This window comes from Rhododendron vialii, chromosome 6a, assembly GCF_030253575.1.
Source record: "Rhododendron vialii isolate Sample 1 chromosome 6a, ASM3025357v1".
Taxonomy (NCBI): domain Eukaryota; kingdom Viridiplantae; phylum Streptophyta; class Magnoliopsida; order Ericales; family Ericaceae; genus Rhododendron; species Rhododendron vialii.
The window spans coordinates 10,924,519-10,939,668 of record NC_080562.1 but is presented as its reverse complement, the minus strand read 5'-3'; the positions used below and the strand labels follow the sequence as shown (position 1 = coordinate 10,939,668).

At 36.4% G+C, this 15,150-nt stretch overlaps 1 protein-coding gene across 1 annotated transcript; it reads left to right on the top strand.

Moving 5' to 3' along the window:
• The first annotated feature begins 5,938 nt into the window (after positions 1-5,938).
• Positions 5,939-14,876, top strand: LOC131331401 (GEM-like protein 1). The gene is made up of 4 exons (XM_058365322.1): positions 5,939-6,556; positions 6,708-6,809; positions 10,575-10,846; positions 14,400-14,876. The coding sequence occupies exons 1-4, from the start codon at positions 6,244-6,246 to the stop codon at positions 14,565-14,567; spliced, it is 855 nt and encodes a 284-aa protein (XP_058221305.1). The 5' UTR covers positions 5,939-6,243; the 3' UTR covers positions 14,568-14,876.
• The last annotated feature ends 274 nt before the right edge of the window (positions 14,877-15,150 follow it).

The following is a 15,150-nucleotide window of genomic DNA, read 5'->3' as shown; positions in this document are numbered from 1 at the left end:
TTAGATAGTTTGAATTCTGTTCCTGCGATCTTCATGCATGATAAGAAAAGAAACAGATGATTAGGTGGAGCCTGGCCGGGGAGATAGTTTGCACTTTATTGTATTCTATTCTATGAACGTACTCTTTGTGTTTCATTTGTTTGCCATCAAAGAAAGCAATTCTCCATTTCCACTCCCTAATGGACACAACTCTGGGCACACCTGTCTAATAAGAGGTGGGTCTCACAATGATGTCCAGAGTTGTTTGCGAGGTGCTTTGGTCAATTAGAAATTCTTGACGACAAGGATTTTGAGGAAGGGTTCTTCTTTAAATTTGGGAGGGCGTGTTTTAAAATTTGGCTTGGAATTAACTTATTTTCAGACTCAGTTTCCTTATTGTTGGAGTGTTGCAGGTGTTGGGCTGGAGTGCCCCATGGATTTCCTTACATAATGTCACTCCCTGCGATCTTTCTAAAAACAGACTTGTGGGTGCGATGTCGAATGTCATAAAAGATTTAATTGAAGTTCTCTTTAACACCAATTGGTTTTAGGAGAGATGGTGAAAAACGGTCCGACAATTAGTATCAAAGCTGGTCGCTCAAATTGATTTTGAAATCTTTTTTACGAGCGGATCCTTATCATTATTTTTGATTTGTTAGTATGGATTTACCAAGAGAAAGCAATTTTATTATCAAACATCCAATTTTCGATAGCTCCAAATATGTAGCATGTGCTTCATCTATGTTTTTCAATGCGAATTGTGTTAAATCTGATAGCGAGTACAAGTAATATTTTTTGTGAGGTTGAGACTAACCAAACTAGTGATAGAGAGGATAAATATGATATGGAAGCTATGGCTTTGTTTACGAAAAATTCTAAACATTCTTTTAAGAAAAAGATAATTTAGGATTAGCCACCAAGCTAAAATAGTGTGAGAAAGATAGAATCGATACCTTGTATGAACTTGACGTGCTTAAACGCAAAAGCATGAATCTTGAAAATGATATGCCCTAAAAGTCTTTTTTGAGACTAACAAGCTTCTTAAATCAAAAGTAGCAAAAATGCAAGTTAAACTTGACAAGGCCAATGCTTATTTTTAAGAAATTAAATGCAGGTTCACAAGTTTGAGATGAAGTTTTGTCATCTCAAAAGGTGACATTGGATAGAAGTGAACTTAGATATGAAGAAGTAAGAAGTTCTTCAAAATCAAAGGCAGAAGGCAAGATTGCATATCTGTAAAGACTAATTAAAAACAAAATGCCTTGCCAAATGATATAGCCACGACAAGTATATATATTAAGGGAATCGACGACACCAATATGTTCCAACAATGTACCCACTCCTATCAATGTGAGGAATCAAAGAGATGTCAATGGTAAATCCACCACCAAGCTAGCGTGGTAAGATAAGAGCTTCAAGGTTTCAACCTACTTGTCATAAATGTAAAGTGATTGGCCACATAAGACCATATTGCAAGAAATTACATGCTCCTTGTATTTCAAATGCACTTGAAAAAATGAATTTGCGTAATCATGCCCAATTTATACTAACTTGTCATTTTTGTCACGTTAGGCCAAATTGTTTTAAACTTCATGGGTACTCTATTGCTCCTCCCAATTGTCATCGTATTAATAACATTGAGGGCAGGTACAATTATTTTGGTTATGACTGTGATAGAACCCAAAAATCTAGGTGTAGGGTGATTTCTCATGCATGGAAAGAATATAAATGTGATGCCTAAACACGCGCCTAAAGTTGTTGAAAATTTTAAAAAGGTTAAGATTAGACCTATTTGGATGAGGAGAATGGACTTGTGTAGATTTGCATTCCAATTCTCGTGATGACAATGGATCGTTCGGGAACCGAGCTTCCTCCCTAGGTCTCCTCAAACCATACCAAACTCGTGAATTCAAATTTTGGCTTATTTTTATTAAAAAAAAAAAGAGTTTCGGTAATCCTTTTTTACTTTTTCGATTGTTCTAGTTGAGATAAATTAATATAATCTACGTAAGTTTATTTTGAAACTAACAAATACAAAAAAAAATGTAAATAAAGACAAAAAAAAGTAAGTCAAGTGACTTATTTTTGTCAAATCATCTGTCATAATTTTCAAACACGCATTGCAGTGTGGCCGGACTTCTAGTTCCCGCAAATAGACAACAAAAATCCATCACTACATTTCTTCTGTGCAAACCCTTGGGACCCGGGGGCTCTGCTGCCTCCCTGGCGCAGCAGCCCCTGCCCATTAGTAAAACGTTGCCGTTTTATTAGTGAAAAAAAATCTAAAGTTTCAACTTGCAATCCTATGGAGCAGAAATATAATTATGAGAGTTATAGAGACAAAATTTAATTACGTTTCTTTAGAATAATATGATCAAAATAATAACATCTTTGTACCGGTTCAAACGGAGTTATAATTGAAGCACTTAATTTTTTAATCATTTTTTTAGTATATAACCGTCTCAAAAATCAAGTGCTCAAATTTTCACTCCGTTCGAATCAGCGCAAGTTATTATGATCATATTATTCTAAAGGGTTGTAATTCATTTTTATCTCTAGGGCTTTCGTATTAAGTATATGCTCTTTATTTAGGACCTTGTAGAGCAGAAATGTGATTATAAGAGCTCTCTAAATAAAAATTAATTATAACAATTTAGAATAATATGATAAAAGAACAAAATTATTCTAAAAGAACAAAATTATTGCACCGGTTCAAATTATTATAACCCTTTAGAATAAAATTATTATAATCCTTTAGAATAATTTTTTTAGACGGTTATATATTAAAAAATATGATTAAAAAATTAAGTGCTCCAATTATCATTTCGTTTAAACCGGTATAAAAATGTTATTATTTTGATCATATTATCTAAAGAGACGTAATTAAATTTTATCTTTAAAGCTCTCATAATCATGTTTCTGCTCCATAAGATTGCAAGTTGAAACTTTAGATTTTTTTTCACTAATGAAACGGCAACGTTTTACTAATGGGTAGGGGCTGCTGCGCCCCTGTGCAGCAGAGCCCCCGGTCCAAACCCTTGACCTCGAGGATTAAAAAGAAAAATCCTTTGACCTCAAATTTTTTTTTTAACCAGAAAGTAAACTCGATTTATATAAAAGCAAAACACAGGAATAAGAGAGGACGATAGTCCCAAAATACAGAAATTAACAAAAGAAAATAAAATACAACAAACCAAAAAAAATAGCATGGAACCACGATGTCGGAGTTGGACCCGTCAAACGCAAAGAGGGGTTGGAGAGACCGAAGTTGAGAGACCAGATATGAACACAGAGCAAGCCTTCCTAGATGACCCGCCGTACCAACTCGAACTCGTCTTGCCGCAGACTGAAAGCAGAAGCCGCTGCAGACGCCGTCTTTGTCGCTGGTACACTGATTCCAAGAAAACCAGATCTAGAATCCAAACCTGACTCTTAAGTCCAACAATAGAAGGGAGAGTGAAAAATCTCAACTCTCAAAAGAGAGAGTCTCAACCATCTCACAATTATAGGCCCAGCAAGAAGAGAGAAGGAGAGGAGAGAGGCTGGAGATAAGGGATTGAAAGGAGAGGAGGAAGGAAGAGGGTGGGGAGGCGGGGAAGTGGGGGTGGGGAGGAACCCACCCCAGACTCTCTCTCTCTACACTTGCTTTCTTTCTATGCTTTTGATGGTTTGAAAATTTTGACCTCATGTTTGGACTTTGGAGGATTTTCTTAATTTTCTGCGTAAAACGTGGAACTTTTCTGACTTTACTAGACTAGGCACTGTACCAAAAATACACTTTCAGAAAGAGTGACGTTATTAATAAAGGGAGTGACAAAATTATTTTTCATTTTTTTATTGATAAGTCTATGGACTGTATTTTATATCAGAGTCATAAACAAAATGCATAATTAATTCATTTCTATAAAATATCTGATGAGATTTTACTATAGTTTGTGATATTTTGCCCATTACATCACTTGGTGACTTGGTCTAAGAGATTAATGTATAGGGATTAACTTCAAGAGTGAGTGAAATTAGCAAGCTAGCTAGAACTATTAATTTGGGCAATAGAATGAAAGAAAACAAGATAATATCCCGATTTTCAACCACATTATCTGGTCCAATTTTAGTTCTTTTTTTTTTTTGGCGTTTGCAAAATTATTATAAAAAATTTTAAAAAGAGGAGAAATGGACGGCTAAATCTCTTACTACAAAGCTACTTGTAACCAAATCCACCAATTGTTCTTCTTCTTCTTTTTGTCAAACGATAAAAGAAATCATTTTACATCAAATATATGAAGTACTGAGTGCAAATCCGGGATACTACATTATTTGTAAGGGTTCACGAGATAAACAAGCCAACAACTCAACCAATACAATACAAGAAATAAGTCCATTATAAGGTAGAAATAAAGAAATAAAGGAAAAGTTCTTTAAGGGAATAACACTCACACAGATGATGAGACTTGAACTTCTGACCTTCTAATGAGATGCAAGAATCCTGGCCAACTGAACTAGCCCTAAATGGTTAAATCTTGTTGTTCAATCACTCTAATTTTTTGTTTAGAATTCTACAGCGTTGGTAAAAAAAGTTACTATAGTTGGTGTTCTAGTTTCTTTCTAAACCTTCTTTTTCAAAAAGAAGGTAATTTCAAATTTAAAAATAATGAAAATTAAAAATAATTTTTTAATTTTTTTTCACTGTTTAAAAGAATTTCAATGAAATCTATAAAATAAGATCCATATTGATAGAAAAATTATTTGTGTAAATACATAATTTTTGAATTTAAAATTACATTATTTTTGAAAAAGAAGATTTAAGTAAGAAACTTGAACGGGCCTGCTAGTACTTTACAATTATCAGTAATATCTAGTGTTTAAGTCATCTTTATCAATCCAACAATGCTATTCACACAACGATTCAAACACAACACTAAACACAACCTCTCACATATATATGGAGCCCACACATAATAGTGTGTGTGAAGCTCACATGTATGTAAGAGGTTGTGTTTGGATTATTGTGTAAGTATTATTTTTGGTATCAATTTGATGTGAGCTCACAAAAAAACAAAAAGTTTAGGTACACAATAATTTAAACACAACACCATTCACAACCCCTCACTTACATGTAGGGACCACACGCTTTGTATGTAGCATTATTAAGGTGGTGTTAGGTGTTCCAGAATCCAAAATAAGTACTTCTTTTTTAAGAAGACAATTTCAAGCTAAAAAATGATGTGTTTATACAAATAATTTTTCTAGCAATGTGAATCTTGTTTGATAGATCTCATATAGATCTTTGGAACGATGCAAAAAAAAAAATTAAAAAATTATTTTTTATTTTAAAAATGTGAAATAAGTTCTAGTTTTGTGCCTCGCTTTTTTAAGGTATATTTGTTAGTTTTGCCCAAGTATTATGGAAAAAAACCACTTTTTTAGCACAAAAAATGCAAAAAATTGATTTTTTGGCTTAAAATTGGATATTTTTTAAAATATTTGATTGAAAGTAAAATCTTTTTACTTTTATGATTTCTCTCGTCGAGTCGAGATGAATCAAAAATTTACAAAAATTTAGCTTAAAACTAACAAATACAATTATCTTTTGAATAATGAAAAAAACTTTCAAAAAATATTAGAGTACTAAAAGTTAAGTGGAACGAAGTAAAAAATAAATAAATAGAGACCTGGATGGGAAAGAAATTGAATCAGAGATGGTGCTGTGTAGTGGTGTGCGGAGTACAGTGTGATGCGCATCTCTGAGCCATCGAATTGTGTATCGTACGGTTCAGATCTCATTTTGGCAATGAACGACTCTTAATCGTTAATTGTAGAGATAAGATTCAAATTGTTAGATGCACAATCCGACGGTTTAGAAATACGCAACACGATAATGTGTACGTTACTACACAGCACCAACCTGAAGTTGGGAGCCGCTCCGCATATATGAGGAATATTGTAAGATTTTTTTTATAACGTTCGAACACGTAATGGTTGCGGATCAGGCAAAACGCGTCGTCGACGAATAAAGAGATTTGGTTTGTTTCGACTCCACATTTCTTTTCTTAATTGCTAAGGACGAATTAATTAACCCCCGAAACTGTTACATACGGAGTATGAATTCAAAATTTTGAAGAATCCCAATCCCAATCCTCCACAGCAATCAAATCAGAACCTTCTAGATCTCACATCACCCCCGCCTCTCTCTCTCTCTCTCTCTCATATTCGATTCCAAACTCTCTCTCTCTCTCTCTCTCTCTCATATTCCAAAGCTCAATCACCATGAACCAGAATAAAGCCCCAGCCGATCAACCAAACTATCCACCGCCACAATCCGACCACCACCACTCCGACTACGCCCCCTACCCGAAGCTCGACCCCAACGACGTCGCTCCCCCCGCCGAGAACTGGACCTCCGTCCCGGTTGACTCCCAACCCCCTCCCCCTCCTCCTCATCCGCCAGTCGCCGAACATCCGAGGGCTTCGTCTCCTCCCCAGGGGCCCGCTCCGATCTCCGGCGAATCAGCCACCTCCATGCCGCCGGAGTCCAACCCTTACGTTTCTCCCTCGCCAGCGCCGACGTCTTCCGTCAAGAGTAAGTGTTAGGTCCGCTTTCGTCTCTTGCGTTCTTGCGTCTCTTGCGAGTGTTTTATTTTTTAGCTCTAGTGGTTTATAGTTATAAGTAGTAGTAAAGTGATTAGGAATGTGAGTAGTATTTGATTTGGTTGCGTTGCTTGGTGATTCAGATAAGGTGGATTCGGTGAAGGATGTGTTGGGGAAGTGGGGGAAGAAGGCGGCCGAAGCGACGAAAAAGGCCGAGGATCTTGCTGGGAATATGTGGCAGCACTGTAAGTCTCCTTCGCTCTATACATTTAAGATATACATGCACGGTCTCATCAATGCACGGTTTAACAATTAAATACGAAAATTGTACTAAAAGAGAAAGTTTGAATGCGAGGAAAATTGTGCGGGGAAGTTCGAAAGATTTTTTCTTTGGTATGTGGAAAACAAACAGAGGGAGAGAATATTAGTGGGCGATGTGGATTTTTGTGGGATTTTCCAATTTTACTAGGAAAAAAGGGAAACGTGCTGTGTGTCATGCAGGTGCTTAGGATATAGTATAGATTGGGGGACACGATCCCTTATTACTGTGATACTGTCTAAGATGAGCTTCACTGGACTTACGAGTGTTTCCAGAGTGATTTTTCCTAGTCCTGTCAATTTTTTGGGTGGTTACAGTATTGACTGTTGTGGAAAATATTTAGAGTAGCATAAGAAGACAGTTCACTCTGTGGTGACTTGGGAGACTAGCAATAATCCAAGTTGAAATTTATAAGGAGGCTGTTTACTGTCAATAACTAGAGGTAGGACTTGAAGTCTATTTCAAATAAATGTCCTTGCCTTGCATCTTTTATTGTCAATGTCAAGAGGTTTGACTGGAAATCTATTGGAAGATTATGTCCTTGCACTTGCATCTTTATAGGAAAACAAACTTGCTTCTGCGTATTGTACTCCTGGTTGTATGTTAGGTAGTGCCGGATCTAGAAATTCGTTATAGGAGGGGCACCAATTACCTATTGCCTGGCTTCTTTTTTTCTTCACACCCGATCCTAATGAGATAATACTGGACTTGAACATTGATCAATGATCAATGATCACTTAGAACAAAAACTTAAAGGCAGAAAAAATATACAATTCATTGGTAACAAGTCCCTGTACACTTTTAAATCTTTTAGAATTTACCACATACACTTCAACTAATGACCCATAGTTATCACATTAAATTGATATATCATTTGAAGAAATCAAAAGCATAGAGTCAAAAGTCTAACCAAAAAAACCCCCAATTGTACTATATGCTTCATTGATGAATTTGATGTAAAAGACAATTTGTGTTGCACTGATTTTTTCAATCTTATAAGAGAGGTGTTTTGAGGAAACGGATTCATATAGCCGACCCCAAGTGATTGGGACGTAAGGCTCGGTTTGGTTTGGTTTGGTTATAAGAGAGGTTTTGAATTCACAACATCAAGGGGCACAAGTATGATTTTGTAGGCACGTTCAACATAGAGTAGTACAGTGGAAATTGTCAAAAACAATTTGGTATAAATGATATGTCTTTCAGTTTGCTAATACATCATTGATACTAGCTTAGAGTTTGTTGTGCTAGGGTTTTGTTGCACAAAATGAAGAAAGCAAAGCTAAAGCAGTAGGTTTAAAATATAAGCCTTGTGTTGAAATCTTATCTGTTGATCACACTTTAATTAGTTAGCATCTATGATGCACCGACACGGACACCGAAACCGACACCGGGACATGGGAATTCTAAAAAAATGGGGACACGGACACAGCGGGGGACACGCCACGTGTATATTTATTTATTTTTTATATATAAATAAATAAATAATAATAGTTTAACACCCAAAAATTAAAAAAAATTATAATTTGGCCCCAATTTTTTTTAAAAAATTACAGTTTAACCCCCAATTTTTTCAAAAATTACAGTTTGGCCCCTCCGTGTCCCCATCGGTGCCCCTGCTGTGTCCCCAGCGGTGTCCCGCCGTGTCCCCAGCCATGTCCCCCTCAAAATTTAATATTAAAATATGGGACACGCCACGTGTCCCGTCCAAGGTGTCCCGCCGTGTCCTCGCATCCTGACACTGCGATTCTTCGACCTCTAGAGGTGTCGGTACTTCATAGGTTAGCATTGTTAGATAGCTTGATACACATTGTGGCCCGTTTCCTATTAACTTAAGCTTTTGGGACAATTGGTTATTAGCATGGTATTAGAGCTCGGGTTGGGAGAGGTATTACGTTCAAGTCTTTGCATTATGCTTATCTTGGTTGTGTTATGTTTCTTCCCTTTGCATTCTTTCGCAACATCTCCACGTGCAAGAAAAGGTTACACAAGAGGGAGGGTGTTGGATAGTTTGATATACATTGTGGGGCCCATTACCTATCGACTTAAGCTTTTTGAACAATTGGGAACTTAACAAGCATCTGTAGAGGCAATATGCAGTACAAGTTACCATGAAAATTCTGAGATTCTAAGGTTATGATCGATGGTTGTGGAGGATTGTTTTGAATAAGAAATATGGTTGATTTTGTCAGAAAAGAAAGTAGGTTTCGGGTTTGCGGGACGAAATCCGACAGCCAATTGCTGGCTCTGCGCTGGACCTTGAGTCGAATTGATCGTGTCAATGATAGACATGTAGATCCCGAATTGCTGCGACTATTTTAAACTGGATTAGGTTGGGATTAAACATATTGATGCAGTAGTTGTTGCTTTTTTGTAAAAGTTTTTGATGTTAGAAGTACCCTTGTGGTGTTATAGCATTATAAATTCAAGTAGAGAGGCACAATATTCTTATGTGATATTTTTACATGAATTAGACGTGTAGTGCAGTGTTCTAAAAGTCGGTCTAGGCGGGGATCCAACACCTAGATTATATCAGCCTAGGCGCGGATTAGTCGGCCGCTAGGCAGCCCTCTTCCGCCCGACTAGACCCATATTCAACCCCGTGCACCATTGACCCATATTCAACCAGCCCACATTCAACCCACGACCCATTTCAACTTGTCCAAATCCGCACAAAACCACCAATTTGCCACCTTTGCTTGAAGCTCACTGCTGTCTTTATGAGATGTTAATAAGACAAAATTAAGGAGGCTTCTCATTCGATCCCGATTATGTATTGGTATATATTTTGTACTATGCAATATTTGGAGCGAGGAGGTAATGACTAATGATGGCGATAAACGATGTATGCAATGAGGGGGTTATGTAGCTGACTCCAATGGATTGGAACCAAAGACTTGGTTTGTTTTATCATCATTTGGAGCTTAGATGAAATGATTCATGTGTTTGCATATATGTGAAAGTAAAATTCATACCAACTGCCATCATTGACAATGGTGAAGCAATTACACTAGCATGATTGATCAAGGCTGTGAATAGTAGGTGCCAATTTACTTCTCAGTTTCTTATCCTTCGATTACTGGATCCCTCCGTTTTGATGCACCTTGGTGTACCTCTCAGGTTGTACTTTATCCCCTGCGCTCACAAGCCAAACCCTACGTGTCTGGTCTTGGTCTGTAACTCTTAAAAGATGCCGGTTGTGATTGCCTACGGAAAATCAAGGAAGAGGAACATATAAGCATAATATTCTGCGCAGTACAGAGATTTGCAATGAAATAGTCCAGTGAAAAATCCATTATAAGAAGGGATCTTTTCATCCTCCTGGCTCCAGTCCACTTTGACTTGCTGTTCATTGTTGCTTATGCATGATGTTAAAGCATAGGACAGCTTTAGAATCATGTACTAGCTGTTCATTCTAGTATATGTTCATCTTCTTTTTTCCCCCTTATGCATGTGGAAGTTAAGAACACAGTTTTTTACTTTTTTTTTCATATTTCATCACTCTTAAGCTGTTTTTTGTTAGCGTTTTTATCTATCTTTCCAGTTGTAGTGCTGTTATTACGTAGACTTAATAAACTTTTAAGTATTTGGATAATTTGTCGTAGTTGTCGTTTATTTGGCCTTTGTACATGCACTGTCTGTCTTGTTGATAAGTCCACTGTGGGGCTAATTTACTGACTCGTACTTCAACCAGTGAAAACAGGGCCCAGTTTTGCTGATGCAGCTGTTGGAAGAATTGCCCAGGGAACAAAAGTTCTTGCAGAAGGTGGTTATGAGAAGGTCTTCCGACAAACATTTGAGACTGTTCCAGAGGAGAAACTCGTGAATCCATATGCATGCTACCTATCCACCTCTGCAGGTCCAGTTATGGGAATCTTATATTTGTCTACGGCGAAGCTAGCATTTTGTAGCGACAATCCTCTTTCCTACAAAGTTGGTGACGAGACTCAATGGAGCTTCTATAAGGTATACTGGTTTGCATTGCTCTGATTGCATAACTTGAAGATTTTTTTGAATACATGAAAGAATTATGTCTAGAGATATAAGCATAGAGTTAAGGCAAAAGTTTCTGCTTGCCGCATGTAAATGTGGGCCACGTAGCACAACCCTGTTACCTGGCCCCCGTGCAGGGTCGGCCCCAATGTTTGGGTTGCCCAAGCCTGACCGTAAATTTGGTTGCCCACATACTATTAAGTCATAAAAAATAAAATAACATAAGTAAGAAAATTAACATTACATTGTGTTTTTAGCTTGAATTATATCAAAAAATTAGAATCAAAATGTAATTTTGTTTATATTGCTTTAGGTTTACCACGATCCGATTCAAAGGAAATAATTTTTCCTTGCATTTCTTGAAGTAAAATCTTCAATTAAGTCATCGTAGTTTAACTTGTCCATGTACTCACTTTCAATAGAGATTATAGCTAATACACTTAATCTCTCATTGTGACATAATAGCTCGAAGATAATTTTTTATGCAACATCAAACAAGAAAAACTACTCTCCGCCTAAGCAACTATTTTTACAAATCCTTTTTAGCAAAAAAGCTTATTATATAAGGTTAAAATTAAACGAGTACTGATATTTACCAATATAGATTTTTTAACGTCTATATTAGTTATTTGAATAAAAAAAATACATAAGTAAAATAGTTTGTCCAAAAAAAAATAAATAAATAAATAAATAAAAATATATATATATATATGTGTGTGTGTGTGTGTGTGTGTGTGTGTTACAAAAAAGTTTATTTAGCAAATAAATCATTTAACTTTTAATAATAGTAGAGGTCACATGAAAAAATATAAAAGAAAATGGAGCAATAGCAGGAGGCTTAAGCATATTAAAAAGGAAAAAAAAAAGATGTCCTGTAGAGACAAAGAAGTCTTGGGCAGGAAGAAAATGGAAAAAGGCAACCCCATACTTGGACTTGAACCTGGCCGAGTTCCATGGGCACACACAACCTTTCTGCTGGGCTAAAGAGCTTTTCTGTTTATATAGCGCTAACTTAAATATTTATTAAAGTACTCAATGGTTTTTTTTTTGGTTGCCCCGTGATGGGGGGTTGCCCAAGCCCGAGGGCTTGTTGGACTTACCCCGGGGCCGGCTCTGTCCCCGTGCAGGGCAAGATGCTTTCATGAATCCAATTGATTAGAAATTGTTTTAGTAGGTGGAGTAGATTAGAACGTTTCTTTTTAGACTACTTGGTGCTTCTGATTTTGGTGGTTAATCAATTGTTTTGTGCTGAACAAGGGATAATTGATCTGCTTGTGTTTTTACCATCAAAGTGTGACCAGCTTATTGGTTGAAGTAAAAGAGAAACATGTCATTTGCAGTATGTTAAAATCTATTGCTACCACTTTCCCAAAGCATTTAGGTTGCCTTAAGCTGTTATTTCTGGTTCACACAAAGATGCTTCTTCTTGTTGATTAAATTTGGCAAAAGATGGCGATTGATGTGCCTCTGCAGGACACCCAAGATCTGGTATAAACCATGCGGTAACTTTCCAGTTGAGCTAGGATTAGCTATGGGGCATTGGGGAGTGATTCCATTTGAATTTGGTGAGCTTTGTCGTTAAGTGGCCAAGGAAGGTTGATTGGTTATTATCACTGTATGATGATCTCGTATTATATACCCTACCACTTTGCTGTTAGTTGTGGTGCAAAGTTTTGAAAGGTAAGAGCTATTTTCATTGGAGGATGAAAAAAGATTTGGCAATTTGCCTCTAGTATGTCGTATGAGATTGTATAGCTGGATGAAAGGGATATATGATCTGAGTTTGAAGTAGGTTGCGGCTAATGGTGTTAAGGCATATGTAGTTGAATTATATAAGGCATATGTAGTTGAATTATATGGAGTGGTACTGGATCAAAAATCAAGAACTAAGCTAATAAAGAGCTATATAGCTTTGTCTTGGGACGGAGTAGAAATGGAAACTCTGCTAGTGGTAATACATTGTCATGTCAAGGCTTGCGAGTGACAACTGACAACATTGCAGAAATTTGTTTTTAGATTAGATAGACATTTCCAAACTATGGTGTCACTTTACTGTAAGGGGGTTGGCTTGATAGGCCTGCTTCATGTTTGTCAAATTGAGTTTTTGCACTAGGAGATTGGAAGTAACTTGATAACTTGGGAGTTCAAAGAAACAAACAAGCATAAGGGTGGGTCCAACTGGTCAATATTTCCTCATTAACTTTGTTGATATGGTAATTTTTCCCTTTCGGTCTCCCTCTGCAATACATTAATTAACCTAGTTAGTACTCCCTCTGTTCCAATTTGTTTGTCCAATTTGGAGAACACAACTTTTTTGGGACAAGTAAAAGTCGAAAAGTGGACAAACAAATTTGGACAGAGGGAGTAGAAGGTTGGCCTATAGTGGTTTGTGTAAGTGAGAAATTATACTCCCTCCATCTCAAAATGGATGACAATTTTTGAAACTCGTGTCATTTGCTTATATCTTTCAATCTATAATGTTTTTCATGAGTCTGAAAACTTTGTATAATAGAACTAATCGAAAACTATCAAACAAGATCCATATTGCATATTTTTTGAGATCTATATTAAAAGATATAGGCTTTGTTCGGTTAACAACTTAGTTTTAGTTTTAGTTTACTTTTCAATCATTACCCTATTTATTTCTCTAATCATTATCCTATTTCTTCAATTATTACTTTCTCATTTCTCTCTATCTCTCTCCAATCATTACCCCTATCTTCAATCATTACTCTATTTTTCTCTCCACTTATTACCAAAACTAAATTAAACTAAACTCCTAACCAAACACAACCATAAGGAATTGAAATTGACACGGATATCAAAAATTGACATCCAATTTGGGACGGAGGGAGTATCCAGTACCAGTTGAATGATATCATTATACTCCCTCCGTCCCAAATTGTTTGTCCGGTCCGCAAAACGAGGACTAAAAAATAATGCACTTTTTTTAAGAAAAAATTCAAACTTTTTTCATAAACTAAAAGAACTCATCGATATTTTGTGAATTGTTGAAAAAAATTTGATTTTTTCTTACAAAAATTGTATTATTTTTGCGGACCAGACAAACATTATGGGACGGAGGGAGTATGATGTTTTACCTACACGATATGATAGTATATCAATGAAAATTCGTTAATTAGGCAAATTCCAAGATGTTGATGTTCAAGCATAGGCATATTTCACTCTTATTACCTTTGGGCCTATTGACTTTTTAAGATTAGACAGCCACTGTAGGATAAGTATTAACTATGCCTGGTCATACGGTCATTCTCATATAATCTTGCGTTCTGATTGTAAATTTGTTGCACACTTGTCAGCAACCCTTTTGGTGTAGTACATTGGGAAATGCTAGTGATCTAAAATATTCCGTATTCTAGTAAGTGATCATAAAGTTATCATGTTAATGACTCCAGGCTTTGTCTTACAAGTAATTGACACTCTTGTCTTACATCTAATGCTAACCTTTGCTTTGGTATTACTGACATATTATTGTGCACAATTTTTTCTCCTCACGTATAAATAGGTGGTTATCCCGTTACATCAGCTTAAAGCAGTTAATCCTTCGACAAGCAAAGTCAACCCTTCTGAGAAATACATTCAGATCATCTCTGTTGACAATCACGAGTTCTGGTTCTTGGGCTTTGTAAACTACGACAGTGCTGTCAAAAAACTCAAAAGCGTGCTGGAGTAACACAGCTCATGATCTATTTGGAGCATATTTCCCTCCCTGTGACAGAAGGTACATCACTTTAAGATCGCCGTTGATGTAGATAGAATATTGGTGAGGAAATTTGACGTCTGGGAGAGTAATTTTTAAATTGTATGATGCTCTTGTATGTGTTTGTACTCTTATGTCATATTTGTGAGAACTTTTGGGGACATGGCATGTTTGATATAATTTTTTTGGTTGATTTGTACTTTCACATTCGAATTTAGATGGCATGATGTAATTTCATTATATTTTGGTTTGAGGAGTTATATTTTGGTTTGAGGACCAAAACAAGTGGTGCTGATTCTGGTAATGGTTGGTTTTTTTTTTTTTCAGATCAGCTGTTAATGGTATCTTTTCTTTTGATGTTTATTTGTCCAGGATCCATGGTACTTTCATTTTACGTGTGTAGATGACTTATTACTTGGTTGGGTTGATTAGTGTTTGTAATTTTTATGCACTAGTACTACACTCTTTTTTCTGCTTTAGATCTGTAGATATTCATAAGCTTTATTACAGAACTGGGCTGCATCGTCTGGCATATTGCATGTTCTCTCTGTCACAC